Source organism: Xiphias gladius, chromosome 19 (assembly GCF_016859285.1).
Source record: "Xiphias gladius isolate SHS-SW01 ecotype Sanya breed wild chromosome 19, ASM1685928v1, whole genome shotgun sequence".
NCBI classification, from domain to species: Eukaryota; Metazoa; Chordata; class Actinopteri; order Istiophoriformes; family Xiphiidae; genus Xiphias; species Xiphias gladius.
Genome location: NC_053418.1, coordinates 24,540,285 through 24,556,946, shown reverse-complemented (window position 1 = coordinate 24,556,946; position 16,662 = coordinate 24,540,285). Strand labels below are relative to the sequence as shown.

General features: G+C 40.1%; 1 protein-coding gene across 3 annotated transcripts in view; it reads right to left on the bottom strand.

The window, feature by feature from the left end:
• The window catches only part of sema4c (sema domain, immunoglobulin domain (Ig), transmembrane domain (TM) and short cytoplasmic domain, (semaphorin) 4C), a 93,232-nt gene that overhangs the window by 39,302 nt on the left and 37,268 nt on the right, over positions 1 to 16,662 (bottom strand). For all 3 annotated transcript variants that reach the window (XM_040155960.1, XM_040155962.1, XM_040155961.1), the window contains one exon: positions 2,409 to 2,617. In XM_040155960.1, coding sequence (XP_040011894.1) covers positions 2,409 to 2,532 — 124 coding nt within the window. In that variant the 5' untranslated portion in view covers positions 2,533 to 2,617. The remainder of the gene's footprint in view (positions 1 to 2,408; positions 2,618 to 16,662) is intronic.

The window sequence follows — 16,662 nt, the reverse complement described above, 5'->3', positions numbered from 1 at the left end:
CCCTCAGACTGCCAGCCTAAGCAGTACACACACTCACACACACATATAAACAAAGGGGGATTAGATAGACAGACTCACAGCTATGCACGCACTCTCTCTCTACACAAATAGGTATAAACACATACGCCCTCTGTGCCCCCACATTTTCTCTCACTCTTGTTTTTTTATTGCCTGTCTTCTTGTCTCTGTCTTGAAAACTCACGTTGCATGCAAACAGCAGTTCACACACATAAACACACACATGGTAATATGGATGCTGACTGTGTGTCTGTGCAGTGAGATGCTTCCATGCAAAATGAAGAACAGGATAAATGGCCTGCAGAGAGAGAGTGTGTGTGTTTTCCTTTCTCTATGTCCGTCTGAAGCTACTTTCTGTCCTTTTAAGGCAGTTAGTGACTGGCCTCTCTCTCCTAGTCTCTCTGTGTCTCTCTACCTTTCTCTCCTTCTTGATTTCTTTCCATTATATATCTCCTCTCTCCTTTTACTTTGCCTTTCCTCTCCAATCCATCCCTCCCTCTTTCTGTGGCTTTGTTTTTCCATTTAGTCTCTTTCTATCTCCTCCCAAGCACTGTAGGAAGAATCCATCCATATAAGTCATTTGACCAAGTATTGAGCCTGAAAATCTCATTTTTCTTTAACCAAGTGGAGAAATCTGTCAACGGCTATAGTAATCCCACTTGTTTCCAATGCAAATCAATTTGCGTCAAGAGTCGTTCTGCACTCAAGTGCCACACTCGAATCAAGTATGATACAAGTGACATGATCTGCCTTCTCCTGTGTTTCATGACAAGGCTTTTATTTCTGAGACATTTCTGAAAGAAACGTTAAGGCTGCACAAGAAGTTATGAAGTAGACGTTAGGAGTTATCTTGCCTCGACAAGCAAATTTATTCACTTGTTTTTCAGAAAAACTGAGTTGGGTGATCCTTTTTGGTAGTGCATTTTTTTTGTTCCTTCCATATAAGACCATGTGTGTGCAGCTGTCCCTGTTTGCCCTGTTTGGTGTGTCTTTACCACAACTGAGTGCTGGCCAAAGTGCAGCAGAGATCTGGTCTGCTCCCTGCCAACACTGGCTTTGCATTGTCACGCTGGAGAATTTCACTAGAGACTATTGACAGCCTGTCAATTGTTTTTTCCTCCCCATTCTCTGTCCTCACATCCCACCACAACCCCAGTGATGCCTGTAGCATGGAGGGATGAGAGGAAGAAGGAGGGCTCTCTGGAAAAAAAAGGAAAAGGGGAGGAGTGGGGGATGGGCGATAGCGGTATGAGAAAGCAGCTTTTGAAATATCCCCACACACCACCACCACCACGCGCCATTCTCCTCAAGAGCAGCTGAAATCGGAGCTCTTTGTGAAAACGCCACGAGAGCATTTCGGGTTCATACGATGAGCTGCAGCATACAAAGCAAAAAAGGGGAGGGGAGGGATAAAAGGCAAAAAGAAAGAGGTGGAAGAGAACAGAAACGAGATAGATATGGGATGAAAGGTGGGATAGGTGGTACAGAGAGGTGAGATATAGCTTTTTTCCACATTTTTTTTCCCTCTCTTTATGGTATTTCCATAATCCCCAAGAGAGAGAATGCAGCACTTCCCTTTTGAGGGATTAAAAAACACTATTTCTCAGCTTGCAACAATTGGCATTTTTCAGTGAAGAAAGCTGGGCTTGGCTGCAGAGGAGGGCCGAGATAAAGAGTGCAAATACAGTTGAGCACTGGGATAAGACTGATGTATTGTTTTACTGACGGTGGATGTGGGCCTCTTAGCTAAAATCAGAAATCCTCAAATTCAAAAGCTAAACAAATAACAAGCTGCCTTGACAGGGCTGGCCTTAGAGGGAACGGACAGCTGGAGATTTCGAAATGGAAGAAGCTAATGTAGCTTTACTAGGTACAAATACAGTATGTCTTTTGAATTAACTGTGTGAACTTAACTGTCTGTTAGCAACCAAGCTAATGAGTTTTTAAAAGTTGTAGACAGTTTACAAGCCTAGCAACAGCATGGTACAGAGAACGCAGAGAGAAGATCGCAGAGTTGCTTACACTAGCATGTTACAGGCTGGTTGGTGTGTTAGCATTTAACTTGCTGGCCACAGTAGGTCATCAGCCAGCCCTGCGTGTAGTCACTACTTAGCCAAGCTCCTAGAAACAACCCTGTGTTATGTGTATGTTTTGCAGGAAAAGAAAGGGATTTTAAATGTTTTGGACACGTATTTATCATGTAACAAGAGAAAAATGAACAATTAACACAGGGACACAAGATTAGAGCTTGGAAAATGTATTCTTCATTTTACTGTGACTTTAAGGATCTGCTGCCTAGAAGGATTTTTTAGGTTTGGGTTTCACTGGAAAGTTTCAGTGGTCCCTAAGGTCAAACTCCTCTGTCAGCTGGTATTACACTGATCACTCACCCTGATATCGAACAGTCTTGCGTGGGATTGGGTTCCAGTTGAGACCCAGCGAATTCTCCCATCCAACCAGAATCACCAAGAGCAAGACCTTCGTCCCGCCCATGGCTCCAATGTCAGCTCCCATTCGTCAGAACTGGCGCTGAGTGATGGATCAAGGGATCAATTAGTTGATCAGAGGGACACAAGAGTGCAGCCTGGCTCCTGGCAGCCTGTCAGACAGAAAGGAGAAACCAACAGATCAGCTTGAAGCAGCAATTCACTTCCTTTATTGACTTAGTTGTTTATCAGTGACAATTTTGTCACAACAGTATTTACAACATGCATGTTTTTCCAGAGAGCCACACAAAACAGTTCATACATTCAAGCTGTACTCAAAGATAAATCTCTCACTTTGAAAACATGTAATATAAAATTGAACATGGTCATCAAAATCCACAATAATGTAAAACAGAAGTGAGTTATGTAAATCATTAGAGCCAACAAGGACATAGCTATAATCAGTATATGTGCCTCTGAGTGTGAGTGTCTGCCAACAAAAACAAACCAAACATTTTAATGACTTTTGGCCGTGGGGGTTACGCAGGAAAGTTTTCCCTGTCCCTCCCTCACTATGAGCGATAATCCAGCTATCGCCACTCAAAAAGCTCAGAAATGGCTTATCGCTGCTATTTTGTCAAGCCAATTCAGCAGCAGTACATTAAACTGGGGCTGAGTTATCAAAGTTAATTGGCGCTGGCAACACATCAAACACCAGTGTGTTGGGAAATGAATGTGGAGGCAAGGACAGTACAATACTAATGTTGTAAATGAATTGGTTTATATCTAATGAACATGTCAAGTGTGCAGCCGCAAAGTAGCATTACAGTCCAATAACAGCACAGGATGATTGACTTGTTGCTGTGCTGCAGGTGAGACTGATGCACAGGGCGAAAAGAGGTATTTTACATTAAAATGGTGTTTACACACACACAATGACACACTCTCAAGTTTGTTTTGGTATGCTTGTGAGGACCTGCCAGCACCTAAACCTTCACGTTTGTCATATCATCATTTTGTATGAACGCAGTGACATCAGTAAGTAGTATAAATGTGTTACGCACACGCAAGATGAAACATATCACTTATTAACAAATAACTGTTAAATCAACCATGAGCAGCCTTAAATAAATTAATTTCTTTTTCATCAGTAGTTTCATTAGTGGAGTGTTTGAGTGTGAAAATAACTTTTTTAATTATATTGAATGGCTGTCATCAGTGGTTTTGTTTCTTAGCCACCTGTGCTGACAGTGATGTTCAATGATTGCAAGTGGGAGATTACAGAGCTAAGAATGAAATGACATGTTCTGCTTGTTCTTCTACAAAACACTCCGGATAGTCATATTTATCGAAAAATCTAGACAGGTTTATTGGTTAAAGGCTTGATTCACACGAATGACAAATAAATATGTTTTCTTCCTTCTCTAGTCACATCTAACCATGCAGATGGCTTTATTTATCCGGGTTTTAAGATTTGTGTCTATGAGATTTCTGCCACCATTGGAATTTCCTTTGTTTTGCTCACAACAATAAAATTCAACAGCAACATCCAGAAACAGTCTCTATTACTAAAGGCCTCATTATGCTTCATACAAACTAGGTTTTGTCCTTCGATGGCGTCCTAAGGTAAAAATGTTGTTACCTGTTCTACGTGACCACACCCTTAAGATGGACAAAAAGCCTGCTATCATATCCTCCTCCAGGCTGCATCCATGATCTCAGTGCAATTAATAGTACAAATATCATATACCATTGTGGGATTGTCTGTTTTCAAGTTCGAAAAAAATTTCAAAGGCAGCCCTGCCTGATTACGTCCCTGGAAAGGGGATTTCATACACTGTTACATAATCTGATAACCACTTTGTTTGAAGCATACTAAGGATAGTCTTAAGGATAATCGACAAAAAATTCTGTCCACTGGACTATTTTTTTCAGGCGAAAGTAGCTCTTTTGTCAGGTCTTCATGAAGTGGTCTTTGGAACACTGTGTGGAAGAGAGGGCACTGTTAAATTTAAATGTCATTTTTAAATACTGTGCTTGCCACAAGCAAAATTTCTGCTCAATTCTATTGTATTGAAATGGCAGCAGAAATCTCAGAAAATGGATATCTTAAAACCTCAGCACATAAAACCAAAACTATCTGCATGGCTTGGTACCACTGGGAATATGTGGATATATATTTTTTTGTAATTTTGTGAACTGACCCTTTAATTTCAACTTAAATACAACCTACAGTGCAACTCTAACTCCCTAAGTGTAACCATAATACTGAACTTTAACCTAACTGCTGCAGATATGAGGAAAGATGGAACTTTCTTAATATTGTTGTTCTTATGAGGACCAAATATCCTCATAAGGATCTAAATGCACACACACCATCTGTAAGCTTTCCCCTTTGCATCTGCTGCTGCTTATCAGTGAGTGAAATGATGCCTTTGATGATGCTTGCTCATTGGAGAAGGGAATCCATGAACTTTTAAAAAGGCACAAAATGTCAAACTGTATTTACCTTAACCCAGCAAAAGAAAGACAGTACCTCTGTATATGTCACACAATTTATGTCTCATACTCCCTCTCTCTCATCTATTCCCACACATGAATATTAATTTCCAGTGCTGGCAAACAAACATTTGATCTATTTGGTGGATTGACAGGGGAGGTAATTGAGATTTGGAGGTGTGTGTGTGGGTGCATGCATGTGTTTGTGTGCAGATGTCCAACCAACCTGACTATTATTGATTACACTTTTGAGAGGATAATAAGAAGAGGCTGAAAAGAAAAATCAACCCACCCCATAGCCCCCCACCACCCTTCAGCCTCCACCCCTTGATCAGATCATGGTGATGTGCTGTTAAATGAGCGTGCTTAAATGCTGGGTTTGGGTGAAAGCTCTCCGAGCCTCGCAGAGCCAACTACTAGCTCTATTGGATCGATGCTGGAGGCCTTGCTGGCCAACGCTTGAGTGAGTTGAGAGGAGATTGAGATGAAAGGAGGGAGGGAGCGAGGGGTGAAAGGCTGAAAGGATGAGAAAAAAAAGAAAAAAGTTGTAAAGAAAGAAGAAAAAACATGTCTGGAGATGTTGCGGGATGCATGCAATTTGTCATTTTTTTTATCCTTCAACATCCTCTCTTCTATCTCTGTGCTGAGAGGTAACAAAGTGAAGTGGGCATCCTGAAGGCCATATTAAGTGAAGAGGCAGTTTGTAAACACTACAGGGGAACATGAGGAGGAAGAGGATAGCAGAGGAGATGGAGATTAAAGGCTTCTTCCTATTTGAAGAAAAGCTTAAAAATCCTAAATGTCTACCTTGCTCTCATTTCCATGTCCTTCTTATAGTCTGTTTCCTGTTTCTGCTTGTCACTTATTTTATCTTCCTCTCTTTCCTCTTCTCTGCTAGTGCAACATTGAACCATAAATAATATTGCCAAAGCAGTATACTAAATGTGGACTTTTTCAAATCCAGGAAACAATCATTTGTAAAGTCATAGTGAAATATCGTCAATAAGGTAGGGCAATTTCAAAAACTGTTCCTGTTTTACTCAGTGCATGGAGGGGAACCCTGGAACCCTCTTTGTTCATAATAGGTAGAAGCAGATACTGTATATACTGTTGAGAAAGGTATGGCCTACAAGCTGTGGTCAGGTGACCAATGGAAACAGTCATAGGCATTAGCAAGCTGATTTTCAGCAGCCTTGTTACCTTGGCTGTTTGTATGACGTCATACCCTTGAATATACAAGCATAATCTCTAGTTAGTCGGATTTTGAAATCCTATGTGGTCTGGAGGTGAAGCCTTTAATCACTTAAAGGTTGCAATTTCAGAAAAGAGTTCATCCAGCCTTAGAAAAAGCCATGACATCCTTAAGCCATTGAAAGATGAAAAAAAACACAGCATTTGCTAATAAAGATTTGAAGACTATAATATCTAACTGTTTGGAAGTGAATGGGTTCTAGTCCTTGGGAACTCCAAATACTGCAATAAATGGATAGTTCTTAATTTTCTCAAAAATATCTCAATAGTGATCTCACAATAGTCATGCCAATAACTGTGTAGCATTGAACACGAATAAAACATGGTGCTTAAATTGCATGCAGACTATCCTCTGCATCTTGGAAATGTCAGATTTTGAAGAAGGCACATCTCAATTATAATATAGTAAAAAAAACCAAAAACGACATACTTAATCTTAAATAATAAATTCCTACTGAAATGTTTCCATAGTGACATTTTGAAGTAAAAACTCATAAAACAACCTCGTCAAAAACACAGCCAGTGTGGTCCATAAGTACCGATGGAAGAAGGATAGATTCTTTACAATCCCTTTACTTCAAAGTAAAAGCAGCAATAATATGATGAAAAAAGTACTTAAGTTAACGTCTTGCATTCAAAATTGTATTTTAGTGGAAGTACAAAAGTATTCTCAACAAAATCTACTTTAAAAAAAAGTAAAAGTACTTATTATGCAGTAGAATGTTTCTATGCATATTTTCAATTTGCACCTCAAAACCTCTGAAATATTGCAAAAGGTTTTTAAGCTTGACTGAGGTGGAAAATTTGGTGCTAATAAAAGTGAGAAAGAGTGCAGTGGAAACAGACTTTGTAAATAAATCATGATGTACATGAAGCATGTGACTTAAACATCTACTGAAGCTTCTGCTCAACCACTGAGATGAAAAATAGTGGCAGACAAAAACAACAGATCCGTGCAAAATTAAGTGATGAGGAGACTGTAACCTTTCTAAAATTAATCCATGAAACAAACATAACTACCATATTTCCCTAATGTTTTCTACATTGTTTTGAATGTTGCGGTCTGACTGACCTATGAATATTTGTGCAATGGTAGAGGATGGAAAAGCAAATTAATTCCCATTTTCTTTTGCTTATTTTCTCAAAATTTGGTTAACATGTGCACTATATTTAGATGGAAACGTAGCTAGTGTTATATTATTATATATGATGATTATTAGTTATGCTAACATATACGAAGAATTTTCATGTTGAAACATTTACATTTGGGTGGTGTCATCTATACCAATGCATCATATTTTCTAATTTAGACAAATGCTTTCTATGTAAAATCTTAACCTGCAATGTTACTAGTAACAGGTGTCAAATAAATATACTGTACAATGTTCACCTAGTAGAGGTTTAAAGTAGCTTAAAATAAAGCATTCAAGTTAAGTACTTGAGTGAATGTACTACATTCCACCACTGTCAATAATGTAACTTTGTAATAATAGCTTGCACATCCAATAATGGTCAGCCAGCAGTAAACACATTAGTAGATTACCTCACTAGGAGCAGTACTAGCTTTGCAAGAACAAACTATTTAGAAACCATATATATACTATATATACAGTGCCAATATAGAAAATTGAGCCATTCCCTATAGAGTAATAACAATCAGCTAAGAACAGATTAGCTAGCAGCAGTATTGTTTCCAGTCAGTGTCTTTGAGTACTTGTCTTAACTTGACACCGCTCTGCTGCTAAAATTGCACACTGAATCTTCAAGCTACATCTGCAAGGAACTGTATGAACGCCGGGGGAGATGGCTGTAGTCAGTCTATGATGTATTTTTCTTTTTTTTTTCTTTTCCTTTTTCCTCTCTATCAGACCGACTCTTATGATCCCATGCTGGGTCGTAAGAAGCGAGGTTCAGCCTTGTTCTCCCCTGACGACCAAATTAACGTGCTTGCTCTGTTTCTCACCACGGTCTCTTTAAGGTCCTGCGGTGACACATAACTCTGCAGGCGGTATCAAATCATCTTTTAGCTGCTGGTGTTGTTGTTGAGCCTGGTTTAGCTAATGAGCTGAGACACGGCAGCCTAATAATATCAGTCAGCCCTCAACAATGGAGAGCTCATTAAAACATACGGAGAAATAGGCCACATGTTCTAATTAGGTTGCTGAGTTGTGTGTGTTTTGGCTGTGCCTGTCGATTTGTGTCATTTCATGTGCACGCTTGTCTTTTTAGCCTGCGTGTGTTCGGTGTGTATTTGGAGGTAAGATGAGTCCCCGTAGGGAGAAGCAAAGCAGGGTCGTTTCTTCGAAGAGAGCGGATGTCGGGGAAAAAAAAGAAAGAGATGAAGAACGTTTTCAACCCACATCTCTCTGTTTTCCACTGTCCTCTTCCTGCCCTTCATTTTCCCCACCTCTCGTTTCTGGCAGCCTTTTCCTTCCCATCCTCCGACATTACTACACACTAACACACACACACACACACACACACACACACACACACACACACACACACACACACACACACACACACACACAAACCTCTGGTGCCATCCCAGCTGATTGCTAGTTCTTGCAGGCATTGTTTGACTTTTAAGCACGACCTCTGACCCTTTTGTTGGTTAAAAAGTGCCAGGGCGCATCACTCAGCATTCTCCAACCCGACTATCAAACTGGGACAAATTTAACGTCCATTAACCCGTATTTGCCCCCCCCATACACACACAAGCACGTACTGATGGACCATGGGACAGCCCCACCCCTCATCTCCCCTCTCACCTCCCTGCAAAACAAACACTGCAGCTACCGTCGGCTCTTCCTTCCTTCCTTCCTTCCTGCATGCAACCCTGTACCCTCCCCTGTCCCTCAGCCTTTTTACTGCTCCGGCAGCATTTAAAAAAACACACACAAACAGACACAAGTGCAAACTCTCTCACACAAAAACTGTTTCACCTAAACAGAACAAGTTGGATCAAATGATTTCACACCTCATGGATGGAGGGATGAGGGGGATTCCAGGACTTTTATACTGTCTTTCACTCCCTTTGAAATCACCATAGTAAGACGTTTGAGCAGCTGTGGTGTGTTAATGGTTGGACATGTTGGGATTTCTACTGATAGCTACTGATAGCTGATTTTTAACACTGGATCATTGGTGAAATTCAAAAAAGGTGTTTCTTGACAGAATAATAGCAGAATAATAACTGAAAGTCAGTATTGAAACCAAGACTAATGATGCTTCATAATTAATTTGGATGTAAAATTACTAGTAGTAACATAACAATAAATATGATATAATAATAAATGAAATTAAGAAATATACATATTTTTGACCGTTAAGAGTCTTATGCCTAACCATGCCTGTGGTGTGGCAGTGTCAGCCTGTTGGTTGGTACAGATAAGTAGGCTACAGCCTACTTAGGTACAGTCTATTTTTATGTTTTCCAATAAAAATAGACTTTTCTTAATATTTATCTGAAATTAACTGGCATTCTATGTACTGACACTTATGTCCAGAAAAAAAAAAACAAATTTAAATTTTGATTGGAAACCAGCTGAAAGCATCTTTCTGCACTGTCAATGATAATTTGTGATCCAAGTTCTCCTAGTTTAATTTTTGTGATTCAAATTTATTCTGAAGGGTTCAAAATTTTATCAGAGAGTTTCTGAACCCACCAGAGATCCTTGGGAGAATATGTATCATATGACAATTTCACCAAATTAGATGATCTTTTACAGCTGAAATGTTTTGATCAGAGATCAGCCTTTAAAAACACGGAGGTCGCTCAAAAGCAGTTTAGGTGATTTGACTCTGAGCTCACTTGCTGTAAGACGCTGTGTATGACAGCTTTAGCTAAATGCCAGGAATATAAATATAGAAACATACAATGGCTCCAGTTGTGTTGTTGCATCAAAGACGAAATTTCAAGGTTCTGGGTTCAAGTCCAAAGCAATGTTACAGCACTTCCTGCAAAACTGATGATGTGAAGTGAGGAAATGCAACATCCATTTTTGGGTGGACTGCAAGGCAAGGTCAGCCCTATAATCGCAAATGTCTGTCACTGACTGACTGACTGACTGCATAAGTGATGAGGTTACACCATTGGTCGGCCAACCGATTGTTGGAGTTTCCCCGATGGCTGTTACTCTTTAGAAGTGAATTGAATAAACGGTTTCTATTATGTAGTCAGGAGGCATTTACGGGCAGTGTTGCCAACTTAGCTCCATTTTCCCTAGATTTACTGTATTTTCAGACCCCTTTAGCAACTTTTTTTTCCCCAAAAAAGCATAAGTGAACACTTATAGCAGGTAGAGTGTATGTTTGTATATGATAGCCTGCATGGTTCAAATACATGGTTTAAAGCAATATCAAACCCGTGTGAGTCTGCATCTGAGTGATAGCATTACCAAGCATATCTGTGAATACAGATGTTACAAACGGATGTGTTGAGTCTTTATGCTGACCACCTCACATTAAAGAGCTGTATGTGTGTATGTCGGTGATGTGCTGGCAGAATGTCCAGTGTGTTTGTGTTGAGCTGGCACAGATGAAAGACTGATAATCAAAGAGTGGTTTGATCAGCTGCATGCAGTGAGTGTATGTATGTATGTGTGTGTGCGTGTGCGTGTGTGCAAATGTAGAAGATGAATGCGAAAGACTGTGTGATCATGCTTGCTGCAATGTCCTTCTGAAACATCCAACACTATGTTAAAATCTTCTAAAAAGTGTTTTAAATCCCCCTTTAAAGCTGCTAACATCAATATATGAACCACTCATCAATTTCCATGCACCTGAGCAATTGATTTCCTATGTTTACATTCAATTAATGATTTGCTAACCAGCGGCAGGGCATCAAGCAATTCAAATGCATCAAGTTAATGTCATTGACTTTCCTTTCACATGGTGATTGGAATTCACTTCCCATCCTAATTACCTCAAACTGAAGCGGAACTGAGCATCAGCATTGTAATTTAAGCAACCTATTTCAAATTGGTGGAAACATCAAAAAAAAAAAAAAAACTCCCATGAGAGCTTGCAGTGTAACATTTTAGCCTCCCTCACTGCTGCCTCCCCCCAGCACCCTGCTCTTTCATGTCTCTCCTCTGGGAAAATCTGCAGGCCTCCAAATCCCCATCTTCTCTCCTTTCAAATGCAGCCCCCAATCCATGCCGCCTTGTCCGTTTCATAGTCAGCTGGTCAGGCGTGGTCCACTTATAATTCTTTGATCGGCACTCTGATCTCTTGCATCAGTGCCGGGGGCTCCAGCTGATTACAGATGAAATGGATCTGATTTGGACTCTGACTGCGGGCCAAACACCTGCTCAGACCTGAGGAAGTGATAGAACAGGAGGTGCGGGCGAGATGAAACCGGAGAGACTGACGTCCACTTAGACAGCAAGACCATCTGTGCTTTTGGTTTGTAGCAGTTGACGCACACCTGATGGAAGCGAATCATATTCATCAGCGGAACAAAAAAAAATTGGGGAATGGACATGATATTTCACACCTATTCTGAGACGAAAGCTTCAACAATACCAGAGACCTGAATTGACTAATACGAATATTTTTAATACAGCTACCAATGGTTCAAATTGCTCCATTTAATTTGAAAGGGGTCGCTAGTAGTGACAAATGCACAGTTACCAAGTTACCAGTCCCCCTCAGCTATGCAGCATTTTAGCATCTTTCAACTTATTGTTGTGGTTTGACAGCCTGCAACTTCAATGTTTTGGTTCACTCTCTCTGCACTTATCAGGCTTGTTGCCAGTCACAGAAGGCATCTGTTTTCTGATAAAAAAAACACTACCAGCCAGGCACCTCAGATAAGACAGACAAAATTAGTTACTAGATGGTGAATGCGGGAGCAGTTAGCGGCTAATGAGGCAGATATTTACCTAAGGAATTTGTGGAGACCAAAAACAGAGCTAAAAGGAGAATTAATATTTTACTTATATTCATCAGGGGGAGACAAAGACCATTCCAAATCTATGCTAATGTTTTGGCATCTGCTGGGTTTTTTAAATAGGCGACTGTTTGCTAACACGACAGAAGGATCTGAATCTATGGAATTATTTTGCAGCCATCATTAACTGCATGAAGGAGTTGACAAACAGCCCAAAAGAACTTTTTACTGTTCATAAATGTGCTTAAACACTGGTTCTCAACCGTGTGCCCTAGATGTGTGTGGTTTTTTCAAACCAATCAATACAGAAACTAATTTCATCAGTGCATCAGTCTCTCTGGTAAAATCAGACTTGCCACTTGTAGAACTATTGTTCCAGAAACTTCCTGCATTGATAAAATATTCAGTTAAGTACTTTATAACAAGACTTGACTATATTATTTAATATCTATATCATGATTTACAGTATTATTACATTTATCTAGATAAAATGCAACAATAAGGAAAATCAGCTGAGCTAATCAAAGCTTTGTAGGGGGAATTCATATTATTATTAAGATTACTAACAATAAAATCAGCACATTTATTCAGACGTCATGGCAGCCATTAGGGTTGTGTTAATGGCTGTTTGTAGCTTGTTGACTGAATATGACATTGATGAGACTGATATGTCACTCACTTCTGATTGGCTAGGATAGCCAATAACCCCAAAACAGTCCAGTAAAATAACCTCCAAATAAACTGTTACCATGAATACAAAAATGTCAATTCAGTCTGATTATCAAGCTAACTTATCATTTATTTGTCAGCATTAATCACAGAATTATCACTTAAACATTACAGGCTTCTGGACTGGACTTTGGGCCGATTTGTTGGTTGAACATCTGCTTAGATGTCACTGGTTGTTGTGGCTATTCTCTGTGTAATTATATGGCATACAGGTGACTGAAAAAACTTAAGGGAGAATACAATTAGATCGGTAAGAGATTCACAATCTGGGTACAGATTTCCCTCAATCCTTGAACGTGACTGAGGAAACCACGTTTTTTGTTTACTTGACATTTAAGAGATGTGATTACTGCAAAAAGCCAACGATAACCAGGTTACTTATGTGTGAGCAGACACACTGTCTGTGTTTTCCTCTCTCTCAGCCTCTCCATCTAGGTCTCCATCTCCCTTTTTACTCTGGTCGACCTTGTGCTATTCAGCCCAGCGTATGCTGTTTCTGGTGAGCAGCCGAGTGTAGTGAGACATGGTAAAAACCACGTGCACTCTGCCCTGCCTTGACTTGCCTGCCCTGTGTGCAGGCCCAGAGGATGCTGTTATTGCACTCTGACCTGTCATCAATGCACATATAGTATGAGTGTGTGTGCACTAGTCCATGATCACCATGCAGTCACAGGTCGATCAGCCTTGCTCGAGGCAGCGGACTGGCTTATGAAGAGCAGGCAAACCCATGCACACAGACACAAGAGAAAATTCATTCAGACTAATGCTACTTTTTGTACATATTTACATTCTGAATATAAATGCTGCACACATTTATGGACTACTACATACACACATACTGTATGTATGTATATATTTATACCTTTATATATTTATGAGGAACATGCATGCACATACACTGTTCACACATACAAAGCATTAAAGAAAGGTTTTATCATGTTTCATATGCACACCCACATCTTTAATCTCACTGCTCATATATGTTGCACCCTGCTCCTCCCACACCAATGCACTACTCAAATACGCTCTCTCTCACCAGCCAGATTCAGATAAACCAAAAACCTGAAAAACTTTGTCTGTTGTATTTCAGAGCTCATTAAAAAGTGTTCACCACTGTACGATTTAGTGCTGTAATCAGCTCCGAATAATAGAAATGGTCGTACTGATGCCTGCGGGCACCCGACGTACTGTCTCATTTTAGAACAACAACCGCTGGGCGTGTGAATGCAAAACACTATGACACACACAAGCCCACGCACACACTATCTCCCTCTAGCTTTACTTTCTCTCTCTGGCTGCCAGTCCCTGAAACACTCACAGGGTATTCTGGCTTGGGGAGACTGCCTACTATGCTCTTAGGGGGGCTAATTGTCCAGTGGAGCTCCTTCGCTCTCCCTCTGACTCTCTCTGTCCTCTCCTCTCTCCTTTGCTCCGTTCTTTGAGCGCTTCTATAGAGACGAGTTCAGGAGTTCATGCTGAGCCCAGAGGCCTGGATCCCAGTGAGGTGCCACAGGGCTGAAAGGTTACACCTAGCCGGACTCCTATAGAAACAGCCTACACACCTCAAAGGCAGGCAGATCGGGACGTAGGGAAGGCTACACTGACAGAGAAATGAATGGAATGACAGAGGCAATAGAGGAAAAACAGGACTGAAAGGAAAAGACATGGCTGACTGTAGAGTAAATGTTGAGGGTCACAGTGACTTTGTGGGCTGAGGTTTTCATGGTAAAGTTTCTTATTCAGGGACATACAATAATGTTGTTATACTGTATATTTATCTATTTATCTAGTTTTATAGCTTCCCAAGGAGCCTTGCAGTAGTTAAAAGTTGTTAAATAGTCATATGTTTCATATGCCGTCCAAACATGTATGACCATAACCATTATCTCTACCACCGGATGGTCCATTAACCACTACCTGTTTTCAGTCCATTTAGCTCCCTCCAGCTCCACTTCTCTCAGTAAGTGTTTAGGTTCATCAGATGTTGTGTATCACAGGCTCTACTGTGGCATTTGTTAGTTCAGGACAGGATGCGTCAAGCTTGCTCAGATTTGTTCTGGAGCATCACATGAGCAGAGTCACATCCCCAAACTATTATTGTTGAAGTAAATGGTTGAAACTTGGCCTGTGTGCTTTCTGAGCATTTATGGATCTTGTACGTGTACATCAAAACATGTACAGATTGTATTTGGCAATGATAACATATAGATATTGAAGAATAATTTCATTTTATTACAACTCTGGTCCTAATATTGCAGATTTTGGCCAAATAATTACACTGTACTCTCGTATTTACTTGCTGAGATCTGGGTACACATGAACATTGTTAAATAGAAGTCAGATAAGGCTAAGAACATGAAGGGTCAGATGACCAGACAGGTTTTAAACAAACCATAGGTTAGAAAATTTATTTGGAAGTAGAAAACAAAATTCCAAAATTATTACCCGAAGTGTCTGTTGTAAACATGCATTACAATTTACAAGCCAATTTAGCAGTTCAACATGAACCCACCATGACTGCAGTTTTCCTGCACAGTAAGGAATTATTATGGACCCTTTGGGATTCCTTACTTTTGAATTAATCTCCAAATCCAAATTAGATCAGTTATTCCCATCTTTTTAGCTCACGACTCTTTAAAACAAATCATTGTCTACTTGCAACCCTTCGTTGCCATTTGTACTGTATGTCTACCTGTTGTGACCAGTTCAACTAAAAAGAATTTTTTAAGACCCAAATGTTAAAAGGATCTGGTAAATGTCAAGGAAAATGGAAAAAAAAAAAGAATATAATTTTGTGTGTTTTTTCTTTCCTATCTTCCTATCTACCCACCAGATTTTTCTTGGGTCCCAGCCCACAAGTTGGGAAACATTTAGATAATCTGGGTAAACCTGTTCACAACCTGTCTGATCACTCATGTTTTTTATCCCACCAGACTTTGTTGTAGCTACAATGGCAAAATCTACGAAAATAAGACCAAAGTTGTAATAAACTGGAATAATATTTTAAGGTGCCCCTATGTGTCTTCTGTTAAATGTGGCAAATATGCGATAAAGCTAGAAGCTAAGCTATTGTTTAGCTAAACTACTGTTTAGCATTTGGCTAAAATGCTTTGCAATCGTAACCGTTGAGAAAAGTCATGAAATCACCAAACTGACTCAGTACTGTCTGTAATATAGCAATATTTTCCTGAAGTTTGCTAACATTAGTTACCATAAAATACTGGCCAAACTGCTGTAGCAGCAAAACCCCTGCTGATGAATACAACTATTCATTTGCAAGAGGAACAGTGTGTTCTTCTCTCAAAAGTTACTTGCTTTAACTGTCACACTCCTTGTGGGTTAAATTACTGGGTAATATTGCTTTGCCCCATGGCAAGGCACTTAACCCAGCTAGATTCAATGTCCTAAGTGACTGAGAGAAGTCAGGAGACAATGAAAGAGTTGAGCTTCCAGTACTGGGCAGTTTCCAGTGACCAAAATTAGTAGACTGTGGTTCTACTGGGCAGATCCCAGGAATGATTGTTCATTACTGTAAAAAATGCAAAGTGGGATGTTTCTGACCAGGCGTGTGCATACTCAGCAGGAGCAAATCCTTTCCTGGGTGAATAAATGTATAAAGAAATCCGCCAACGGCAGCTATCTGATCAGTTAGCAAAATCAACGATCATCAGCTAAAATTGCACCTGGCAGACCCACAGAGCAGACAGATATTTGTTGAAGAGAAGAGAGGAGAAGTGAAAGGTGAGAGGAGTGAGAAGCGAGAGCTCTAACCCAGGGTCTATTAGAGCCTGATTGGACCCATTAGGAAGGAAAGGTGATACGGGAACCGTGGGCAGCACTCCT